Consider the following 20,162-nt stretch of genomic DNA (forward strand, 5'->3'; position numbering starts at 1 on the left):
TGTAAACAGATGTGGTCTCCTCATCTCAAAAAAGATATACTGGCATTAGAAAAGGTTCAGAGAAAGGCAACTAAAATGATTAGGGGTTTGGAACGGGTCCCATATGAGGAGAGATTAAAGAGGCTAGGACTTTTCAGCTTGGAAAAGAGGAGACTAAGGGGGGATATGATAGAGGTATATAAAATCATGAGTAGTGTGGAGAAAGTGAATAAGGAAAAGTTTCATAGTAACAGCCGTGTTAGTCTGTATTCGCAAAAAGAAAAGGAGTACTTGTGGCACCTTAGAGACTAACCAATTTATTTGAGCATAAGCTTTCGTGAGCTACAGCTCACTTCATCGGACGAAGTGAGCTGTAGCTCACGAAAGCTTATGCTCAAATAAATTGGTTAGTCTCTAAGGAAAAGTTATTTACTTGTTCCCATAATATAAGAACTAGGGTCCACCAAATGAAATTAATGGGCAGCAGGTTTAAAACAAATAAAAGGAAGCACATCTTCACATAGCGCACAGTCAACCTGTGGAAATGCTTGCCTGAGGAGGTTGTGAAGGCTATGACTATACCAGGGTTTAAAAGAGAACTAGATAAATTCATGGAGGTTAAGTCCATTAATGGCTATTAGCCAGGATGGGTAAGGAATGGTGTCCCTAGCCTCCGTTTGTCAGAAGGTGGAGATGGATGGCAGGAGAGAGATCACTTGATCGTTACCTGTTAGGTTCACTCCCTATGGGGCATCTGGCATTGGCCACTGTCGGTAGACAGGATACTGGGCTGGATGGACCTTTGGTCTGGCCCCAATATAGCCATTCTTATGGTTTTATGTTAACCTAACCCTAGTGTGGATGCAGCTATGTCTGTGAGAGAATGCTTCCATCAATGTAGCTAATGTCTCTCAGGGAGGTGGTCGTACAATGACCAGAAAAACCCCTTTGTCAGAGTAGACTGCGTCTACAGTGATCTTGCTATGCCAATACAGTCTCCATAGTGTAGACATACCACGGGTGGGCAAACTTTTTGGCCCAAGGGCAACATCGGGGTTGTAAAACTATATGGAGGGCTAGGTAGGGAAGGCTGTGCCTCCCCAAACAGCCTGCCCCCTGTCCCCTATCCACCCCCTCCCACTTCCTGCCCTCTGACTGCCCCCCTCAGAATCCCCAACCCATCCAACCCCCCCCGTGCTTCTTCTCCCCTGACCGCTGCCCCGGGACCCCACCCCCTACCCAACCGCCCCTTCTCCCTGTCCCCTGACTGCCCCGACCCCTATCCACACCCCCACCCCCTGACAGGCCTCCTGGGAATCCCATGCCTATCCAACCCCCCCGCTCCCTGTCGCCTGTCTGCCCTCCAGGACTCCCCACTCCCTTACCCTGCTGGAGCCAGCCACATCGCTGTGCTGCCCGGCAGGAGCGGCGGGCCAGAGCGCTGGCGGCGTGGCGCGCTGAGGCTGCGGGGGTGGGGGGACAGCAGGGGAGGGGCTGGGGGCTAGCTTCCCTGGCCGGGGGCTCAGGGGCTGGGCAGGACAGTCCTGCCTCTGAGACATACCCTATATAACAAATCAAACCTTATCTGTTGTCTAAAACATTTGAAACAGTTGTGAATTATGTGTGAGCTGCGTACAACTGAATCATTTTAAGTAAAATTCCAGTCTTGGTTGAGTAAGACCACATCTTGATTATCATATACAATGATAAAATGATTTAGCTAATGCCTTTGGTGCTGAATACTTCATGATTAGCAGTATGTTCAGAACATTCCTCTTCTCTCTAGACATGTTTTAATGAAATTTCTAAATTTACCCTTTTTAAACCTCAGTAGATGAAAGAGGCTAACTGAAACCAGTATTTGCTTTACTGTTTAAGTAAAACTGTGGAGATATTTCAGAGAGTCTGGAAAACATGCCACCCTGAGCTCTTGTACGTAATGTAGTTGTAGCCGTGACAATCCCAGGATATTAGAGATATGAAGTAGGTGAGGTAATATCTTTTATCGGACCAACTTCTGTTGGTGAGAAAGACAAGCTTTCGAGCCACACAGAGTTCAAAGTAGGTCCTGAAGAAGAGCTCTGTGTGGCTTGAAAGCTTCTCTCTCTCTGTCTCTGACCAACAGAAGTTGGTCCCACAAAAGATATTATGTCACCCACTTTTTCCACTGACCAACATTTTTGCACTCTGTAGTCTGCTAGCTGAAAATCACAGGGCCTGTGATTACCCATAATTCCCATCTACTTCAGTTGGAGTGATGGATGCTGAGAACACCTGCAAATCAGGCAATTGGAGTTTTTGTGCCACTAAGCACTACACTGTCACACTCCAGCTCTTTCTTTACTGTAACTTGAAATCTAGGACAACTGTATTTTCAAGTCTGTTAGCCCAAGACCTATCCCCATCATTACCATCCCAATCTGTATCTCCTGTTCTTATATAGAGAATATATATATACAGAGATTAATAGGACAGTGGAAAAACAGGACCTCTGTAAGCACAAATAGATTGTTGGTGCTTACAGCTGCTACTGTAATTTCTGAGAGATGTTTACTTTCTATTGCAGTACTGTTTCTTCTAATCCATCATGTAGGTGTATGCTTCTGTCTATAAGCAAAACCTAAATTGTCTGTTTCAAGATTACTGTTGATTATGATGGGGGGAGAATGAATTTTCTTCAGTTATTTCTGAGTTCTTATTGAGTTTTCAGTATCTTTTGTTGTTGTTGGTTGTTTTAACCTCTGGTTGAAACCCTTTTTTATAGCAAACTTGAGTTTGGCGGTAAGGTCTCCCTGTGGAGGTCTTGTTAATTGGGCAGAAGCAGTTAATCACATTGTCAATTTTTGCACAATCATCAATCCCCATGGCTTCCCTTCTTCCTATGATCTGCTCCAGTGTCTGTTTTGTTTCAGTTCAGTTCATACATGTTACTGAGACTGTCTCCTCGAAAAGCATATGTTTCAGGTTTTCTGTGACATCAGGAACGCTGTGGCAAAGGAGAAAGAACCAAGAGAAGGATTCTTGGTTTTTTCAGTCCAATCTATAAACTACTTTTGCAGATTTATTTTGTGCCGTTGGTTGCAGAGCCCTTACTCTGCAGGATTGTGCCAGAGCCCTTCAACTCATCTGGCCATCTCTTTTCCTTTGTCTGAAGTCCATATCTTCCAGCTTTTGAAGATTGAGGACATGGATTGTCAGTATGGAGAGAGAATATTATACAAAACAAAATGTGCTTGGCTATACTTTCTTTTTACATTCCTTCTATCATTGAAAGTCTGGTTTTTAAATAGAGCTGTTTCCATTTTGGTCCTCATTGATGTTTGTGTCCTGATGATACTAAACCTGAAAATGTGTCTTAATCCATCCCAGAAATGAGGTGATGGCTAATCTGCAGGCAATTCCTGACACTAACCTTTTTATTTATGGGCTACTCAAGGGCATGCTGGAAATTGAGCAGTTTCTTTGATGACTGACTTCAGTGGCAGCCTTTATATTCTGGGCTGATCCTCAGTGGTTTAAATCAGTGTGGGTAGCTCCACCGATTTCAGTGGAGCATCTGTTACAAGTTATCTTTAAGAAGGCTTATGTTTCTACTTGGAAGAAGCAGGAGGAAAATAGACTGAATCTCTTCTTTCCTTGGCAATATATGAGGACTTCCTCAAGATCCTAACATACTTCTGGCTTCTTGTCTAATCTTAGACTCTCTGCATTGCTTCTTGGGTAGGTGGCAATGGGAGGATGTTGGAGGAAGATCTGGACCAGGCATTAAAGCAGAGGTGGGCAAATTACGGGTGGCCCGTGGGACCCTCCTGACCGGCCCCTGAGCTCCTGGCCCGGGAGGCTAGTCCTCGGCCCCTCCCTCACTGTCCCTCCTCCCCCACACCCTCACCTCGCCGCACTGCTGGCGCAATGCTTGGGGCGGCAAGCTCCTGAGGCAGCGCAGCTGCAGAGCCCGGCCTGACCTGGTGCTCCAGGCTGTGCAGTGGCATAGTTGGCTCCAGCCGGGCTCCAGCCACCCGTGCTCCAGGCAGCGTGGTAAGGGGGCAGGGAGTAGGGGGGTTGGATAGAGGGCAGGGGAGTTCTGGGGCGGGGGGGCATGGACAGGGGTTGGGGTGGTCAGAGGGCGGGGAACAGGGGGTTGAATGGGGTCAGGGGTCCGGGGGGGCAGTCAGGAAGGAGGTGGGTTTGAATGGGGTGGTGGGGGGGCAGTCAGGAATGAGAAGACAGGTTGGATGCGGTGGGGGGGGCACGGGTTCCAGGGGCAGTCAGAGAGAAGGGGTGGTTGGATGAGGCAGGGGTCCTGGGGGGGCAGTCAGGAATGAGAGGAAGGTTGGATGGGGTGGCGGGGGGTAGTCAGGGGTGGGGGTTTTGGGGGTGGTCAGGGGACAGGGAGCTGGGGGGGGTGGATGGGGAAGGGGTCCAGGGGGAGGCATCAGGAGGCAAGAAGCGGGTGGGGGGGGAATTTGGGGCAGGGGCCGGGGCTTGGCCACCCCTGGCTGTTGAGGGAGGCTCAGCCTCCCCGAACCAGCCCTCCATACAATTTCTGAAACCCGATGCGGCCCTCAGGCCAAAAAGTTTGCCCATTCCTGCATTAAAGGCTACTTCTGACTGGATACATTCTTCTCGCATTCTTCCTAGCTGCTGGGCAGGTGTTCAGTAATTTGGCATATGCTGAACTACTGTTTTGGAGGAAGCTGTTAGCATAATATGAATTTATTTTGTGGTAGAATTTCTAGAAATTGCCCCTCTAGTTCATCCTCATCAACCCTCAAGGCCTCAGAGAAATTCAGACTGAAGGAAAATGTAACCTCTTATATCATCTGGGGCACATCACATCATCATCTTTGCCTCAGTTTCTCCATAGGTAGATTGGAATAATGATACTTGCCTTCTGTTCTATAGTTCATTGAGTTCTATGGATCTGATGTGGTATAGTAGAGCTTATTATTTTTTATTCTTCAGAGGAGAGGATCCTAAAGAACAGAACATGATTTAGCCTTTACAGAATGTAGTGAGAATAGGAATTGTGCCCTTTAATTGGTTACTATCAATTACCATATCTTCACTGGATAGAGCTTGATGAGTTTTCTACTCTGTCCCCCCAAAAAGCATTCTTTTAAACTTTGTTATGCTCTTTGTATGAAAGAATGGATCAACCAGATGCATAGGAAGGAACAGGTTGTGTCCAGGCATGTGATAAGTTTGTAGTCCTGTCTGTGATTGCAACAGGAACACTGCGCAATAGTTTTTGCAAAGTGATAGAGCAGTTTTGTTTCAGTGGAACTACTCATGGAGTAAAATACTACTCTGTGTGAGTCAAGGTAGCAGAATCTGGACCTTCGACCCCTATTCAAGAAAGCAGTGAAGCACAATCTAGTTACATTCAATCAATACCTAACATTGAAGTCAGTGAGGTGGAAGCACAAACTGCAGGGCTTTGCTGAACTGGGGCTTATAGTTGCCGACACATATGAAGAATCCTATTTTGGATTTTTTTCTTTTATCTCTATTAAATAGATGGACAGATAAATTTAATGCATTGGTGCGAAATATTGGTTGTCCAGTCATTGTGAGCATTAATTTTGAAATCAAATCTATTGTAAAAACGGAAAATAGATGAAATTGACAGAATGTACAGAAATTACTGTTTTTGTGCCAAAGAACAGAGTCCTTTGCACATTTTGAATGAATTTACATATCTTGGATAAATCTTTGTGGACTGTGTTCTGGCTGTCACTTTGTCTTTCAAAATGTATAAGATGTCCTCATGATCTTAGTTCAGAATTTTTTTCAGTTCCCTGATTGCTGTGGTTCATGCAAATCATGTAGTGCACTGCCTACTTTCTTTTTAGAGTTGACAGGTGTGTAGGCGCGTAGAAAAGCTTTCCTGTCACTGTTCCAGAAAACAGCCTCCAGTAGATCTGAAGGATACTGTACCTTCTTCTGCAGTCACAGAATTGCACCTCTTTTTGAATAGATTGTAAAAATACACACAGCTAAAATGAATAAAAATCAGCAACTGAACAAGTATTTGAAGTATTCAGGCACAAAGATTTACAGATAACGTATTACCTCAAAAAGTATTTTAAGAGTATTAACGTTGTGGTATATTATTAATTATTCTGTCACGGATGTGAATCCGAAATGATCTTACCCTCTTTTAAAATGTAAATAGAAATCTATTTGGTTTGGTCTAATGGGTTTGGCATTATTGGTAGTGTGCTTTGAAAATGAGGAGTTCTTTTCTGCTTCTCTGGGGCTAGATTGTGATATTACCATCTAGCACAGAGTAAGCGGCAGCAGTCTCCTTTCCTGTCTCCCAGCTGCTCCAAGGAGGGAGTATGCTGCTTCAGGTTTCAAGGTTCACTGTCCAGATTGATGGGCCTTAAAAGTGACATAGCTTAAGTGGTAGCATCTGGATGACATTTTGCCCCTTCAGGAGTCCCTGGTGAGATTATGTACTGCACCTTTAGAAGGCCCAGCTCTGTCCTCAGGGACAAGTAGGGACTAAAGTGGATTTTAGCCAGCTGTTCACCCTCCAGATTCTGGACTGCTCAAGGGGCCCTTTGTCTAATTTAGTTGGCCCTTGGGGCCTGTCTAAATTATGGTAGCCTTTCTGGGCTTCCCTATGGACAGCAGCACTGGCCAGATTCTCCACTGGTTCTGTGCTGTTGGCCCTGCCTCTGACACATTCCTTCTGATTCCAGCCATGCTCCTGGCATACCTCTGTGCTGTGACTGAGAGAGTGACAGCCCTGGCCAGAACTGGGGCTTTTACCGGGTATAAAGGGGCCGGCGTAAGATTATGAACCTCTCCCCATGTATGGCAATATTATTGATTGATTGATGGGAAGCTGATCTCTGCTACTACTCACACAAAATCTGAAAAAGTAGCCCCAAATACATACATACCTTGCAAGAAAATCCTGCCTTTTTCAATTGGTCCGCATACTTATACCTAAATTTAACTTAGACGTATGCACAGCACATTTGTTCTGGTTTGACTTTATTGCAGTGAATTGCTTCGAAATACAAAAGCAGAATTGTGAAATTACTGCAGTAACAGAAATGTTCCTTGTTTAAGAGGCTGGGAATTATGTCTACAGTGTTGTATCTGAGGCCACGTCTACACTACCCACCGGATCTGCGGGTAGTGATCGATCTATCGGGGATCGATTTATCGTGTCTAGTGTAGATGCGATAAATCGATCCCTGATTGCTCTGCTGTCGACTCCGGAACTCCACCAGGGTGAGGGGCGAGAGGCGGAAGCGGAGTCGACGGGGGAGCGGTGGCCATCGATCCTGCGCCGCGAGGATGCGAAATAAGTGATTCTAAGTCGATCTAAGATGTGTCGACTTCAGCTACGCTATTCTCATAGCTGAAGTTGCGTATCTTAGATTGAACCCCTCCCTGTGTATACTAGGCCTGAGGGCAGGAGGGAAGAGGTAATGCAACATACCCCAAGAGAGTTATGACTAGGCAGGATGGGAACGGAGCCAGCCCCCAACCCTGTAAACCTAATACCTTGATACTGGTGTTGCATTTTCTTTAAAAAGACATAAGTTCTGCTGCTCAGTTGTTGTTTTTTCCCCACCTTTATTGCCCTAGAAGGCATTCTGTAGGCATAGTCCCTCCAGCCTGACTGTTCAGGCATGGCACTTTATAGAATTACAGGGTGCCTTTAACAAATGGAGTGACATTACTACTGCTCTGTTTAGATGATCATGGCTACAAAATCTGGACTCGTTCACTACTGCAGAGTGTCTAATATCTGTGCTTGTGCTGGAAAGTCATAGAAATGAATTAAATGGTAGCACCTGTTTTAAAATAATACTTGGAATACTGAAACATTGGATGGCTTGATTATTTCTTGTTTTGATGGAACTCTGGCAAAGGCATAGCTTTTTGACAATGAAAAACTGACTCCAAGACCGCATACAGCAATGGTGATGAATTTTAATAGGTAGTTTTGTCTTTTAATAAGAGTTTTTTATATAAAGATACAGTATCTACCAGACTTTTTCACAGTCAATTACTACCTCTTCCCGCTGATCAAGCTGCCTTAATGTTTCTCACAGTGCACTGGTCTTAAAGACACTGGTATATGAATTCCCCATAATCTTCCTCTTCGTTTGTTTTGTAAAATTTCATATGCAAGGCCCTGGGACGACAGATCTAAAGAAACTTGGGGATCTGTAGGACTTTCTCCATTCCTCTTGCACCATGTTCCTCACTCTACAACTTAGCTGTTATGGGGAATTTCACCTGGTAAGGATCAAAAGAATCGAGATTTTCCTCTGCTCTTCCAAACTTCTAAGTTCCCTGGGTTAATTCAAATTCTCAGCCTTTGAGAACTTAACTACCAATGTGGTGTTGCTAGAGATTTTTTTTAAGTCGTGCAGATCACCCTTTCCCTGACTAACTGAAATCTTATACTGTATTTCTTATCTGTGGCAATTGATAAGGATATTCCATATGAGCAATATGGCAGCTGTAAGATTTGCAAAGAGAAAATGCTGGATTAGTTGGAATTTTTCTCTTCCTCAAAAAGGATATTGAAAAGTCGTCTGGCATCCTGTCTGTATATGAGTCTGGTTTCTTGGTCCTTCCAGTTGTGTATTCCTACCACTGAGAGAGAATCTCTTGTTTCCTCTGACTGGCCTTCAAGAGGGTGCACGAGCCCCTTAAAGGGAAGCTTTGTAGCAGGCCTTTTGTTAGCAAGTGTAACAGTCCCCCTCAAGACTACTTGCAAATAAAGATGTGGATTTTGGACCCCCTCCCCCAATAGTCAGCGGCATACAGACCAGATTTTTCTAAAGCTGTTATTCCCCATTGAGGCCAGATTTTCAGAAGACCTCAGTCCCCATTTAGGCACCAAAGTCGGTGGCCAGAGCTGAACATGTTGAGTGCTGAACGCTCTGTTATTTAGGCATATGCTTTTCAAAAGTGCTTAAGTGACTTAGGAGCACAAGTCCATTGAATTTCAATGAGACTTGTCCTTCTAAACAACTTGAGTGCTTTAAAAAATCCTGCCCTAGGTGCCTAAATAGGATCTGAGGTCTTTTGAAAGACAGGCCCCAGTTATGGTGGCTGAGCACTTGTACATCCGTCTTTGAGCTCTTTTGAAAATCTGGCCCTTTGTGTTAGACCCAGGACAGTGTGTCTTCTGCATAGAAATCATGTTAGACAAAAATGATTCTTTGGTTTAATACACCTTAATGGACCATATGTTCTTGATCATCACAGGCCCTATTTAATGCAAATAAATAAATTAAGTAGCTGAAAAGGACACTATGAAGGAGTTCAGTTTTAATGGGAGTGTACTGAAGCTCTGGGAAGTTGCTCCAGGTGTCCATAGGGAGACATTTTAAAGGATGCAAAATTTGGATGGGTGACCCAAAGAATATCGCTCTCCTCACCCTCCTGTAATTTTGTAGCTTTCCCATAAAGCATATAGAGCTGTACTTCCAAAGTGTTTTTATCTGTCTTTGTATCTCTTTATTACACAATATGTTCAACATTGGTTAGGAATGTGCATGGAATATTTGTTGTTTAGTTCTGCTTCAGTGACCAGGTGGGTGAGGTAATATCTTTTATTGGACCAACTTCTGTTGGTGAGAGAGACAAGCTTTCAAGCTATACAGAGTGCTTTTTCAGGTCTGGGAAAGGCACTCCGAGTGCCACAGATAAATACAAGATCAAACAGCTAGTTTAGCATAAATAGTATCAGAGGGGTAGCCGTGTTAGTCTGGATCTGTAAAAGTGGCAAAGAGTCCTGTGACACCTTTATAGACTAACAGACGTATTGGAGCATAAGCTTTCGTGGGTGATCCGATGAAGTGGAGCATAAGCTTTTGTGGGTGAATACCCACTTCGTTGGTATTCGTCGGAAGTGGGTATTCACCCACGAAACCTTATGCGCCAATACTTCTGTTAGTCTATAAGGTGCCACAGGACTCTTTGCCGCTTTAGCATAAATTAGTTAGCACATATGCTAAGGGACCATTCAAGGTGAAGTGGCCCATGACGAATGGACACTCTGGTCTCTTACTGGCGAGCTGTGAGTGTAGCACATGGCCATTTGACTAAACTATAACCTGCTGAAGACTTTAGCTGACATGGTACACTCTCTGACATAGTAAATGGACATGAGGTGAGTGGGCCTGTCAGCATGTGTTCTTTGAAAACATGAGCTGCTTATTCTCATCTGTCAGCAAACTTCCGGTGCAGGATATAGAATTTGCTTGCATCAATGCTCAAGAGTTTACTGTAACATAATAAAGGGTACTTAACTCCTGTTAATCATTGCCTGCTCTTATTTTTATCATGTAATTATCTCAGTAAGAAAAGAAACGGAGGACAGCTGCATTCCCTGAAATATATATTTTACTTGACCTGATGCTAAGTTATTTTTCACTGGGCATATTTGAGAAAATTCTAGTTTGCTAGTTGGCTTTTAGTCTTATGCTTGGGAAGTTAGATGAGGAAAAAGTATGCCTCTTTCTTTACAGCTCAACTTTACAATAGTGTCTGTCTGCTGGACTCCTTTAGCTATTGGGCTTTTCTACATGGGAAAATGTCTTGTTACAGCTATCTTGAAATAGCTATTCCATTATAGTGATACTGGTGTAAATCCCTGTGTGGAACTTGATTCTGGTATAATTACTCTGCTTCCAAATTATTCTGTTTAATTTCTGAATAAAATCACTTTGATCCCAGAATAAAGTGTCCACACAGGGACTTAAAATGGTCTTACTATAGTGCAGAAAAATGATTATAGTATAGTTATGCCAGAAATTTTCCCATGTAGACTAGTTCATATGTAAAGTAGCCTTGCAAAATTACACTTGTCCAGGGTGAGTAGATTGTGCATTTTTCTTTTCCTTCGTTCTTTTTTATTAATTGAGTAAAATATTATATTTCTGCTCATCCTCTTGGTAAGGGTGGATGAGCTGATCTTGTGCGTCCGCTAGCAAATCACTATTAAATTCAGCATTATTGCAATGAGAATAGGCTTCAGTACTGGAGAAATAGACCTCAGGAATTCTCATACTCTGTATACAACTTGCTTAATAAAGGGATAATGCTTAGAAAGAACTAAGTTAACCTTAATTGTGTCTTGTCTAACTCAACCATTCAGACTTCTAACTGATCTAAGAGTAGGGTGGCGTACAAATAATGATTGTGATCATATTCAGGGAAAGGGCTGTTAACAATGCCTAGGTGTGGTTTTGTTTTTTTTAACCCTTTCATGTTCAGATGGTTGGATTAAGTTTTCTCACAAATGGGCTCTTAATTGAACCTGCTTACCCCTTCTTGATGCTAATTCCATGTCTGCTGTGGAAGCTCAAAGAGGGATAACTTCTAATTTTGGGTGCTCTCTTTGGCTCTGAAGGAGCAGTTTAGCGGAAGTGAAGTGAGGGAAGTCATGTGCCTGATAATTTTACCGTCCACTCAGACTTATTGCTATATTAAGATAATTTGTCGCTGCTGTTTAGAGTGGTCTGTGTCTGGCTGAGAACTCAGAATGCATCTTCCCTTCAGCCATGGTTTCGAAAGTGAATAGTATTTATAAAGTGATGCTTATAAATGGTTTTGCTGGATATCATCCTTCACTTCTTTAAAATCATCCCTAGAGAAAGTGTTCCTGCTGCATTCTCTGAAAGGCTGTGAGCCAGCTCCTGAAATCCTTACTCTCACAGTACTGAGTTCATTGGGAATGTTGCCTGGGTAAGAGCTTCATGATTTGGCTGAGCAATAATTTGAAGGCTTGTCCCTAGATATTTGCTGCAGCTGCAATTTATTATTGTTGTTGGATTCAGGAATCGCTGTATCTGCATGGGTTCTTGTTCAGATGTACTATTTCTTAGATATGAAATACTTTTAAGATCTGGAGTTAAATTATGGTTTGTTTTCTTCATGTAGAAGTTGAATGTATTGGCTGCTGTCCCAAATTTAGCTGTCCTTTGAATTGCTATATTCGGCTCTTTATTTTTCTACCAATATTAAATCAAGCTTTCTGGTTGGCATGTTATTGACCAGAATAAGTGGTGAACTTGAAACCTTTTTGACTGATTATTATTGAAGCAGTTTATTTTGTCCCTGAAGTGGCTATTTTATGTATGTATTTTCTGTTTGTGCATGATTTGAATGGCTTAATTGCTTTATTCTATTGGCTATGCTTTATTTGCTCCTGTTCTCTGCCTGTGGTACACAAAAATTTAGTCTCTGGAGGATTGTAATACTTTGGTGTAATACTGGTTGTTGGGGTGATGTGAGTATTAGGTGGTCTTGGTGGCCTGTGACATACAGGAGGTCAGACGAGATGATCTGATGGTCCCTTGTGGCCTTAAACTCTCTGACTTTCTTTGTATCACAATGCAAGTGAGAGGTTTTTGAATGGATTGTCAGATCTTTAATCACATGTGAAGATCAGTGTTTAAAACATTCAGACAAACTTTGCAGGAAGTTGCATATCACCTATTAAAAATCTGAATCCAAAAATAGTTTGTGTGGAGGTGGTATAATATTCATCAAACCATTAACTAGTACTGCGGAGTCATTGAACCCACTAGGTGGATCAAGGAGTTCCACCAGACATGAATTTGGTCCAGTGCCTCAAAGAGGAGGGGGATAGACATTATCTAGCTACTTTTGTATTATTTTGTCTGTACTGAAACTATTTACATACACCAAGGACCTAGTTGTGTGACTCTTGTGAGAGCACGTAAGACGTGATCCAGCAAGATGATGCATGTAAGTGTAAGGATTCAGGGTCTTACTCCAGTAGTCTTTGATTTCAGTGGTACTGCTTCTCTCACCCCTGCAACATTGTTTAGGCCTGGTCTACATGTAAAAGTTAGATTGATCTGGCTATGTCATTCAGAGCTGAAAACTTCACGCCCTGACTCCCGTAGTTAGATTGACCTAACCCCCAGTGTAGATATGGATAGGTTGACAGTAGAGTTCTTTCAGTGACCTAGGTACCACCTCTCAAAGAGGTGGATTAACTATATTGATGCAGAAACCCCTTCTGTTGATGTTGGAAGTGTCTATACAATGGTGCTGCAGTGCCATATCTGTGCCGCTGTAACGGCTGTAGTGTAGACATCTCCTTAGTGAGATCAGATAGCTTAATCAAATTATGCTCTCTTTGCTGCATAGGACAAATTTAGAGGCGCTGCAGAAGAAGCTGGAAGAGTTAGAATTGGATGAGCAGCAACGTAAACGTCTTGAAGCTTTCCTTACTCAGAAGCAAAAAGTTGGGGAACTGAAGGATGACGACTTCGAGAAAATCAGTGAACTGGGAGCAGGAAACGGCGGTGTGGTCTTCAAAGTATCTCACAAACCTTCTGGCCTCATTATGGCAAGAAAGGTGAGAACCTCCGTGGCAACAGGAGCTTTAATGATGCCTTTTCAAAGCTTAGTGCCCATCACAAAGTGACATTGACATACAGAATATTACTAAAGACCACTTCCAGGAGAAGTGGAGATGCCTTCTCAAAATAGCAAAGGTCAAATACTTCTTTAGCCTCCACTTCCCCTATCTGTGGAGATGGTATTATGTTCCATGTTGTCGCGATGAAAGGCCAATAATCCCCTCCCTTTTTTGTTAGCAGCTTCTCATATTTTGTAAAGTAAGAGGTATTTTATTTACTGCCAAAATTTTTCTCTCTCTGACGCAAAATCTAAATACACGATAGAACCTCACTAATGACTAGGATATCCACAACTAATTACTAAATGTTTTGGATTAGCATAGCGGCATATCCTGTCCCCTACGCCAGGCTTGTGTACAGAGGCTTCATACGTTTTACACTGTTGGGGTTGGAGGAGCGGGAAATTCTTCTCCTCATACTTCTCCCTCCACAGGCTGCCGAAGAGGAGTAGACCTACTCTGTGTCTGCTACTGCACCGTCAGGGCTCCTTTATTGTGGAGCAGGGGAAATGGCCGATGGAACCACTGTCTCAGCCCCCCTGTCTCCTTCATTGGAATTCAGGAAGAGCCCCTTGTCTGTGTGGTAGGAATACACTGCCACAGGAAGAGCTCTTTCTGGCGAAATAAAAAATGTAACTGTATGCATTTGGCAAGTGTCATGTAATTATTTAATATTGCATAGCATGCTAGTAAATCATGATTATTAATCATGTTTATTAGAGTAGCAACTAAGGGCCAACCAAGAATAGGGTCCCATTGTCCTAGGTGCTGCAAAAACCTAGAGCAGCAGACTGCCCTGGCCCTGAGTAGCTTGCACTCTCAATAGACAATGCAGACAGGGGAAAGGGATAAACACACAAGTAGCATGAACAATGTGATGGTGATAACATCATGTTATTGCCACAGTTTATTTATTGTTTGAGATGGTTTTAGTTAAGAGGGGATCAGCTAAATGGAAAGTGGAAGGGAGAATAGGGTGGGGGTGGGTGGGTGTGGAATGAAGCTGACTGAAGAGACTGTCCTGGTGGGTGGGAAGAGAGGGAGAAAACAGCCAATCAGCACAGGGCAGAGGCTATTGGAGAACTTTCTGCAGTTCTCACTAGAATATCCAGGGGTCCTGAGGTCCCTCCTTTGGCTACTTCTGGTTCTACTGGCCAGAGTCTCTGGCTGCCTGTTCTCTGCAGTTTCCCCCCCAAGGTCATATGGTGGTGTGGGTTGGGGAGTGGAGGTGAGGCATCACTTGGACCCTAGTGCCCCCAGTATGGAAGAGGGGTCTCCCCTCTACAGTTCTGGGTCCAGGTGGTTGTTGGGGGCAGGGACAGTGATGGTTCAGCTCCATTTCATCTCCCCCCCCCCCCCCAACGCTAGTGCAGCAGTCTGGCAGTTTCTGTAAGAAGAGTAGATTGAAAACTTTCCATCAAAACTCTTTTTCATCTGAAAATTTGGATTTCAGGTACGTGAATTTTTTCATGAGAAGTGTCTGCGTTTTGTGGAGGTTTTCTTTACTTTCACTGAAAACAAAAAAAACCTTTAATTTTGAAATGCTGCTCTGGTATCTCATGAGAACTGTAGTTCAGATGCCTTTTTTCCACGTTCTCTATGTGCTGGGTTCCCTGACCAGACTACATCTCTCATGAAGCACTGTGGTCAGGAACATCTATTATGCCCTGCTTTGGCTCAGCAAGAGGGGAGGTCATCATAAATCACAGGAGATGTAATCCAGCTATGGAGCCCCTGGCCCAGAAGGGAATGGGGCATGAGGCACCCACATTATAACCCTTGTGAGGCACCATGGCAGAATTTCAAAATCCGAGTTTTCAGCTGAAAGTTTTTAGTTCAAATTTTTGGCTCAAAAGTCCACCATTTCCACAGAAAATTTTCAAGAAAGTGACATTATTTTCATTTGCATCAAAATTTTCCATGGGGAAAAAAAACAATTTCCAATCGGTTCTCTTCAGTAATATACATCGTTACAATGTTCTACTATCAAAGCTGTGGGAATCAAGGCGAGTTGGCCCTTTTTCAGGGTGAGACTTCTGAAGCTTGCAGATCAGTGAGAGTCTCTTGCACGGAACTGATTTACTTGATTTTTTTTTCACTCATTTTATAAAACGTTTAGAGGGAATTTCAGCCTAGTTTGTGTCATTTGACACTTAATTGATTTAATAGCCTATAGGTGATATCTTGGCTTAATTGCTTTTTTTTAATGTCCCCAGTACCATTTGTTTTCCATCAAGTATTCTCAGAATCTGCACTCTTTATGAGATAAATAAAAACCCTTTATTTTGCATTAGGCAAAACATAGTCTAGCTAAAAAGTGTAATTTTATAGCTTCTCTTTAGATATATATTCATACTGATGAATTTTTTTTAAATGCCCAAGGTGTGACTGAATTCATTCTTCACTGAATGTATTTGGGACATTGCTTTGCAAACATCTGGACAGATGTCTTTCTGCAGCTGCTTGAAAGCTATTAGACCTTGTGACATATTTTACTATATAACTTCATTCGTGGATTTTTCTCAGTATACATAGTCTCAATAACTGAAATAGATCCATTAACCGTAAATAGATGGAAGAGGAAAAAAATGCATTGGAACAAAATGTTCCCACTGAACAACTTCTTGAAAAGATGAAAAATCCCACTCCTGGTAATATAAGTACTATACATCAGGTATTCTTTTATGCTATAATTAATGTCTCTCAAGAACTGTGATTGTCATAGAGCAAAGAGTAACATGTTGCATTTTAACATTATAGTAGATTATCTTTTACTTATCATAATTAGAATTTTAATTTTTATCAAAAGAGCAATTTTCTTACTGCCACTGCAGGTTGGGAAGATTATCTTGCATTTTTGTTTTAATATAGTTGTTTTCTTTTGTGTTTTGCTTGTCTTTAAATTGAGGAAGAAAATGTCTTTACACAGTACTCTCATCTGCAATGTTGGGGCTTACTTGTATAGTTCTAGAATGTCAGAAATGTCCTCCACTTGAAAAATAAATAAATAAAAATCCACACCTTTGGTTCACTCACTGTATAATAAGACTTTTTTTATATCTCAGTTGAGGTCTATTTGAGGTTGTGTTATTTATATTAAATTTGTTTTAGTTGAAATAGACCGACTGTTCCCTAGTGGCCACACACATGCACAGAAAAGTTGCATATTGCAAATTGCATCCTTTGTCAGTTTCACCAGAAAAGCAAGCTATTAACTAGGCATGGAGACTGAGCTATCCCCTGTCTTCAGAGCCTTCTATTCATGTCAAGTTGGTACGGTTCATATGGGGAACTTTCATTGCTCTATGTGTACTGTATCTATTCTGAGGATAATTAGAACTTCACTCTCCATTGCTGTAAATCCAGCATCTTTTCATGAGCACTGGAATTTACATACTGTTGTTTTTATAAAGGGTACAAATATGGAACTCCTCTCCCTCCGCCCCGTAACAGGTATGCCTACAGTGCTTAGTATTATTATTTCAGTGGGTTAAAATAAATATTGTAGCATCCAAGTCATGTATTATTTTTTTTTAATCCTCACTGAGGGAACAATAACAATTTGATTTATTTTACAGTTAATTCACTTAGAGATCAAACCAGCTATTCGAAACCAGATCATTCGTGAGCTACAAGTTCTACATGAATGTAACTCTCCATACATAGTGGGCTTTTATGGAGCTTTTTACAGTGATGGGGAGATCAGCATTTGCATGGAACACATGGTAAGTACATGTGTATCTGTGTGTGTTAATCTAAATTTTGGTATCAGACTCCTGTGAATATAAAATCCAATAGATACCATATTCTGAATATATTCATAGAACTTCTGTTAACATGGGAGCCCTTTCTGCATGTATGAGGAGTGGAATATTGGAGTTCAGCTCTACCGTGAAAATCTGAGGACTTTGGATTTAGCATGGTTACAAGATGGTTATGTTTTTACGCCCTTTCCAGAGACTGATCCTGTCATATCTGTCATAGTCCTACAAAAGTCCCTATTTTCTTCTCCTTTATCCCTAGTCTTTGAGAATCCACATTATAGCGACCATTCTTACAGCCAGTCCACATGCTGTTTAATTAATCAGAGGCGTTACTGTTGAGGAGTGTGAGGGGAAAAATAATCTCATTTTGCAGCAACTACCAGCATCGGTGCAGCTCCACCAAAAGTAGCCATCATTGTGACCACCGGTGTAAAAAGGGGTCAGCTGTTTTTTACCACTTGAAAACGAGTTCTGAGCTGGGTTTTTTGACACAATGTTAAAAATACCTGGACTGTAATGCCAGTGGTGGCTTATCATTGGTGCAGCTTCTGTAAATATAGGTATTTAATTTTTCTAGTGTAGATACATTCCCTCTGTTCTCTCTGAAATGATATCTGCCCTGCCCATCCTTTGTGAAATCTTAGAGGAAGTATAGGGGAAACTAGCAAGACCAGAAGCACCGTAAACAACGGTTGTTTCATACCAACGTTATTTTTTTGACTTTTTTTCATTTTGATAGAAAAGTACACATTATTCTAGCCATCTGCCAACATTTCTCTAAGCCATATGGAGCCCAATGTTTAGAGCAATTTTTCTGTGATTAAAGGTCAATCAAATCCCTCCCTTGCTCATCAGGCAGAGGAGGCTTTGAACAATTTCTGTTCAAAGAACCACATTTTCTTTCAAATAAACTGGTATTTATAGAAAGAAGGTTTATTTTATTTTCTGGGGATATTATATGTGGTTATATTAATTTTGCCTTGACCTTCTTTAAAGGAAATCTTTAGGGAAAATGTATGGTTGCCTAGATGCATGTGATCACAATCTAATTTATTTTACTATGTGCAAACAGAATATGGTGCTATCCAATAATATATATATTTGATGCTTTAAAGAGGCCTATTCCCCAAAGTTGAAACCAATCTTGAGGAAAACTGAATGCGTGGAAATGCTTAAACATAAAAACAGGAATGATGATTGGTAATTGTAGTAAAAATGCTTTGATAGATGCCCAAAAAACACAATTCTGCAATCATGAAAGATTATTTCTATTAGTTAAAAGCCATCTTGGTTAAGAGGAGAGGTGAAATAAGTGCATGCTGTGTGTGAGTGTGTATTACACATACAAATGGAGAAGCTGATAGCAATGAATACAAATACAGCAGTTAGGAAATGCAGACAATTGATAAGGGAAGCTAAACTTATCAGTCAGTAGGAGTAAGAACAATAAGAAGGAATAATTTTTACAGAAACAAAGAAAATCCTATCAATGCAGATTAAGGGGGATTTAAATTATTGTCCAGCTGAAAATATCAGAAGTGAATCTTAACTTCAGCTAGCAACAAGTGCTTGACAAGCAAAATATTCGGGGTTTGCTCTTAAAAGCTGCTGAGCTCCTAGACTTTCATAGCAATTGAAGGTTTCAGAGTAAAAGCTGTGTTAGTCTGTATTCGCAAAAAGAAAAACAGTACTTGTGGCACCGTAGAGACTAACAAAATTAGTCTCTAAGGTGCCACAAGTACTCCTTTTCTTATAGCAATTGAAGGTATCAGCACCTTGCAGGACTGGGGCCTGATTCAAAGGTCTATTGATTGCCTTGGAGAGTGAATCCTTCTCTGTGATGAATCAGTTTCTGAGAAAAAAGGACTACATGTTTTTTCTACATATTATGTAATGTATGTATTTTACATATATATATTTTTGCACTTTTTTCTATTGGTGCTTTTATTTCTTTTGGCTGAATTCACATCTGATTACATGAATGTGAGTACGACATTTAACATAGGCTCATATGCACTTTTTAAAATATTTCCCCTGGGAACGTTGGGGTGCACTCCTCTGAATTATAAAAGCTTGCATTGTAGCTTGCATACTATATTGTTCTCTTTAGGGGTATGAAAAGTGACAGAGTACTTTCCACTGCTGTGTTTTGTAAAAGGCAGCAGAAAAATATTATCCCATGCCTGCGGATATGATTTCAAGAACTCTGGAATATTGCAAATCATCAGCCATGTAACTGGATCTTGCTTCTGTTTTAAAGAAATAAAATTTAGAAGTTCTGTTTTTGTTATGTAGTCTCTGTTCTAGAAAATCTGCACAAGGCTACTGTGAATTAGATCATAATCGGTTGCTAAAAATAAGTATCATTTATACAGCTTTTCTTCTCTGAAGCTCTTAGCAACAGAGTTACTTGAATTTGAAAGGGTGTAAGTGCATGTGTTAGTAACTTATTTAACTCCGGTAAAATTAGTGGAGTAGTTACTCAACATGAAATCTGAAAAACAATTTTTTTAAATTTTTTTTCTGTTGGTGAGTCATAGCCTGTCCCCTGTGTCTGCATTTGGTGGTGTGCGTGACACATTGGCATCCTCCGTTACCATAAATACTGCCTAGAGTTCGTACGGGACTGGCTATCAGTGGGGTTCCAGGGAATATGCTATCGACAACCTCAATGTTATTTGTTGCAAAAGAGGGAGGTCGATATTCCCAGATTTCTGAGTGCAGTGGAGCTGATAAATAGTTAAATAATTCCCTACCTAGTGCTCAAAGTTCTTCAGTAACTCCTGTTAACCTTTGAGGTTGGTCTTCAGGTGTCTTTCATAATTGCTATACTGTCTACTCCGAGTGTTAGGGAAATAGAATTACAGAATCAAAACATATACAGACAATGTATGAAAAAACTGTATATGGTTGATGCCTTCCCTATGTTCCTTGTTGTCTTGGATTATAAGCTTTCGAGGGTGTCCATCTCTGTGCACTGT

The 20,162-nt window shown here is 41.6% G+C and overlaps 1 protein-coding gene across 4 annotated transcripts in view; it reads left to right on the plus strand.

Annotated features, from left to right (window-relative positions):
• Positions 1-20,162, plus strand: part of MAP2K1 (mitogen-activated protein kinase kinase 1) — a 65,806-nt gene that overhangs the window by 17,087 nt on the left and 28,557 nt on the right. For 2 of the 4 annotated variants that reach the window (XM_073304394.1, XM_073304395.1), the window contains 2 exons: positions 13,144-13,354; positions 16,996-17,142. In XM_073304394.1, the coding sequence (XP_073160495.1) occupies positions 13,144-13,354; positions 16,996-17,142 (358 nt within the window). Of the gene's footprint in view, positions 1-13,143; positions 13,355-14,953; positions 16,092-16,995; positions 17,143-20,162 lie in introns of those variants that run through there. The other 2 variants (XM_073304397.1, XM_073304396.1) reach the window with 2 other exon arrangements.

Source organism: Lepidochelys kempii, chromosome 10 (assembly GCF_965140265.1).
Source record: "Lepidochelys kempii isolate rLepKem1 chromosome 10, rLepKem1.hap2, whole genome shotgun sequence".
NCBI classification, from domain to species: domain Eukaryota; kingdom Metazoa; phylum Chordata; order Testudines; family Cheloniidae; genus Lepidochelys; species Lepidochelys kempii.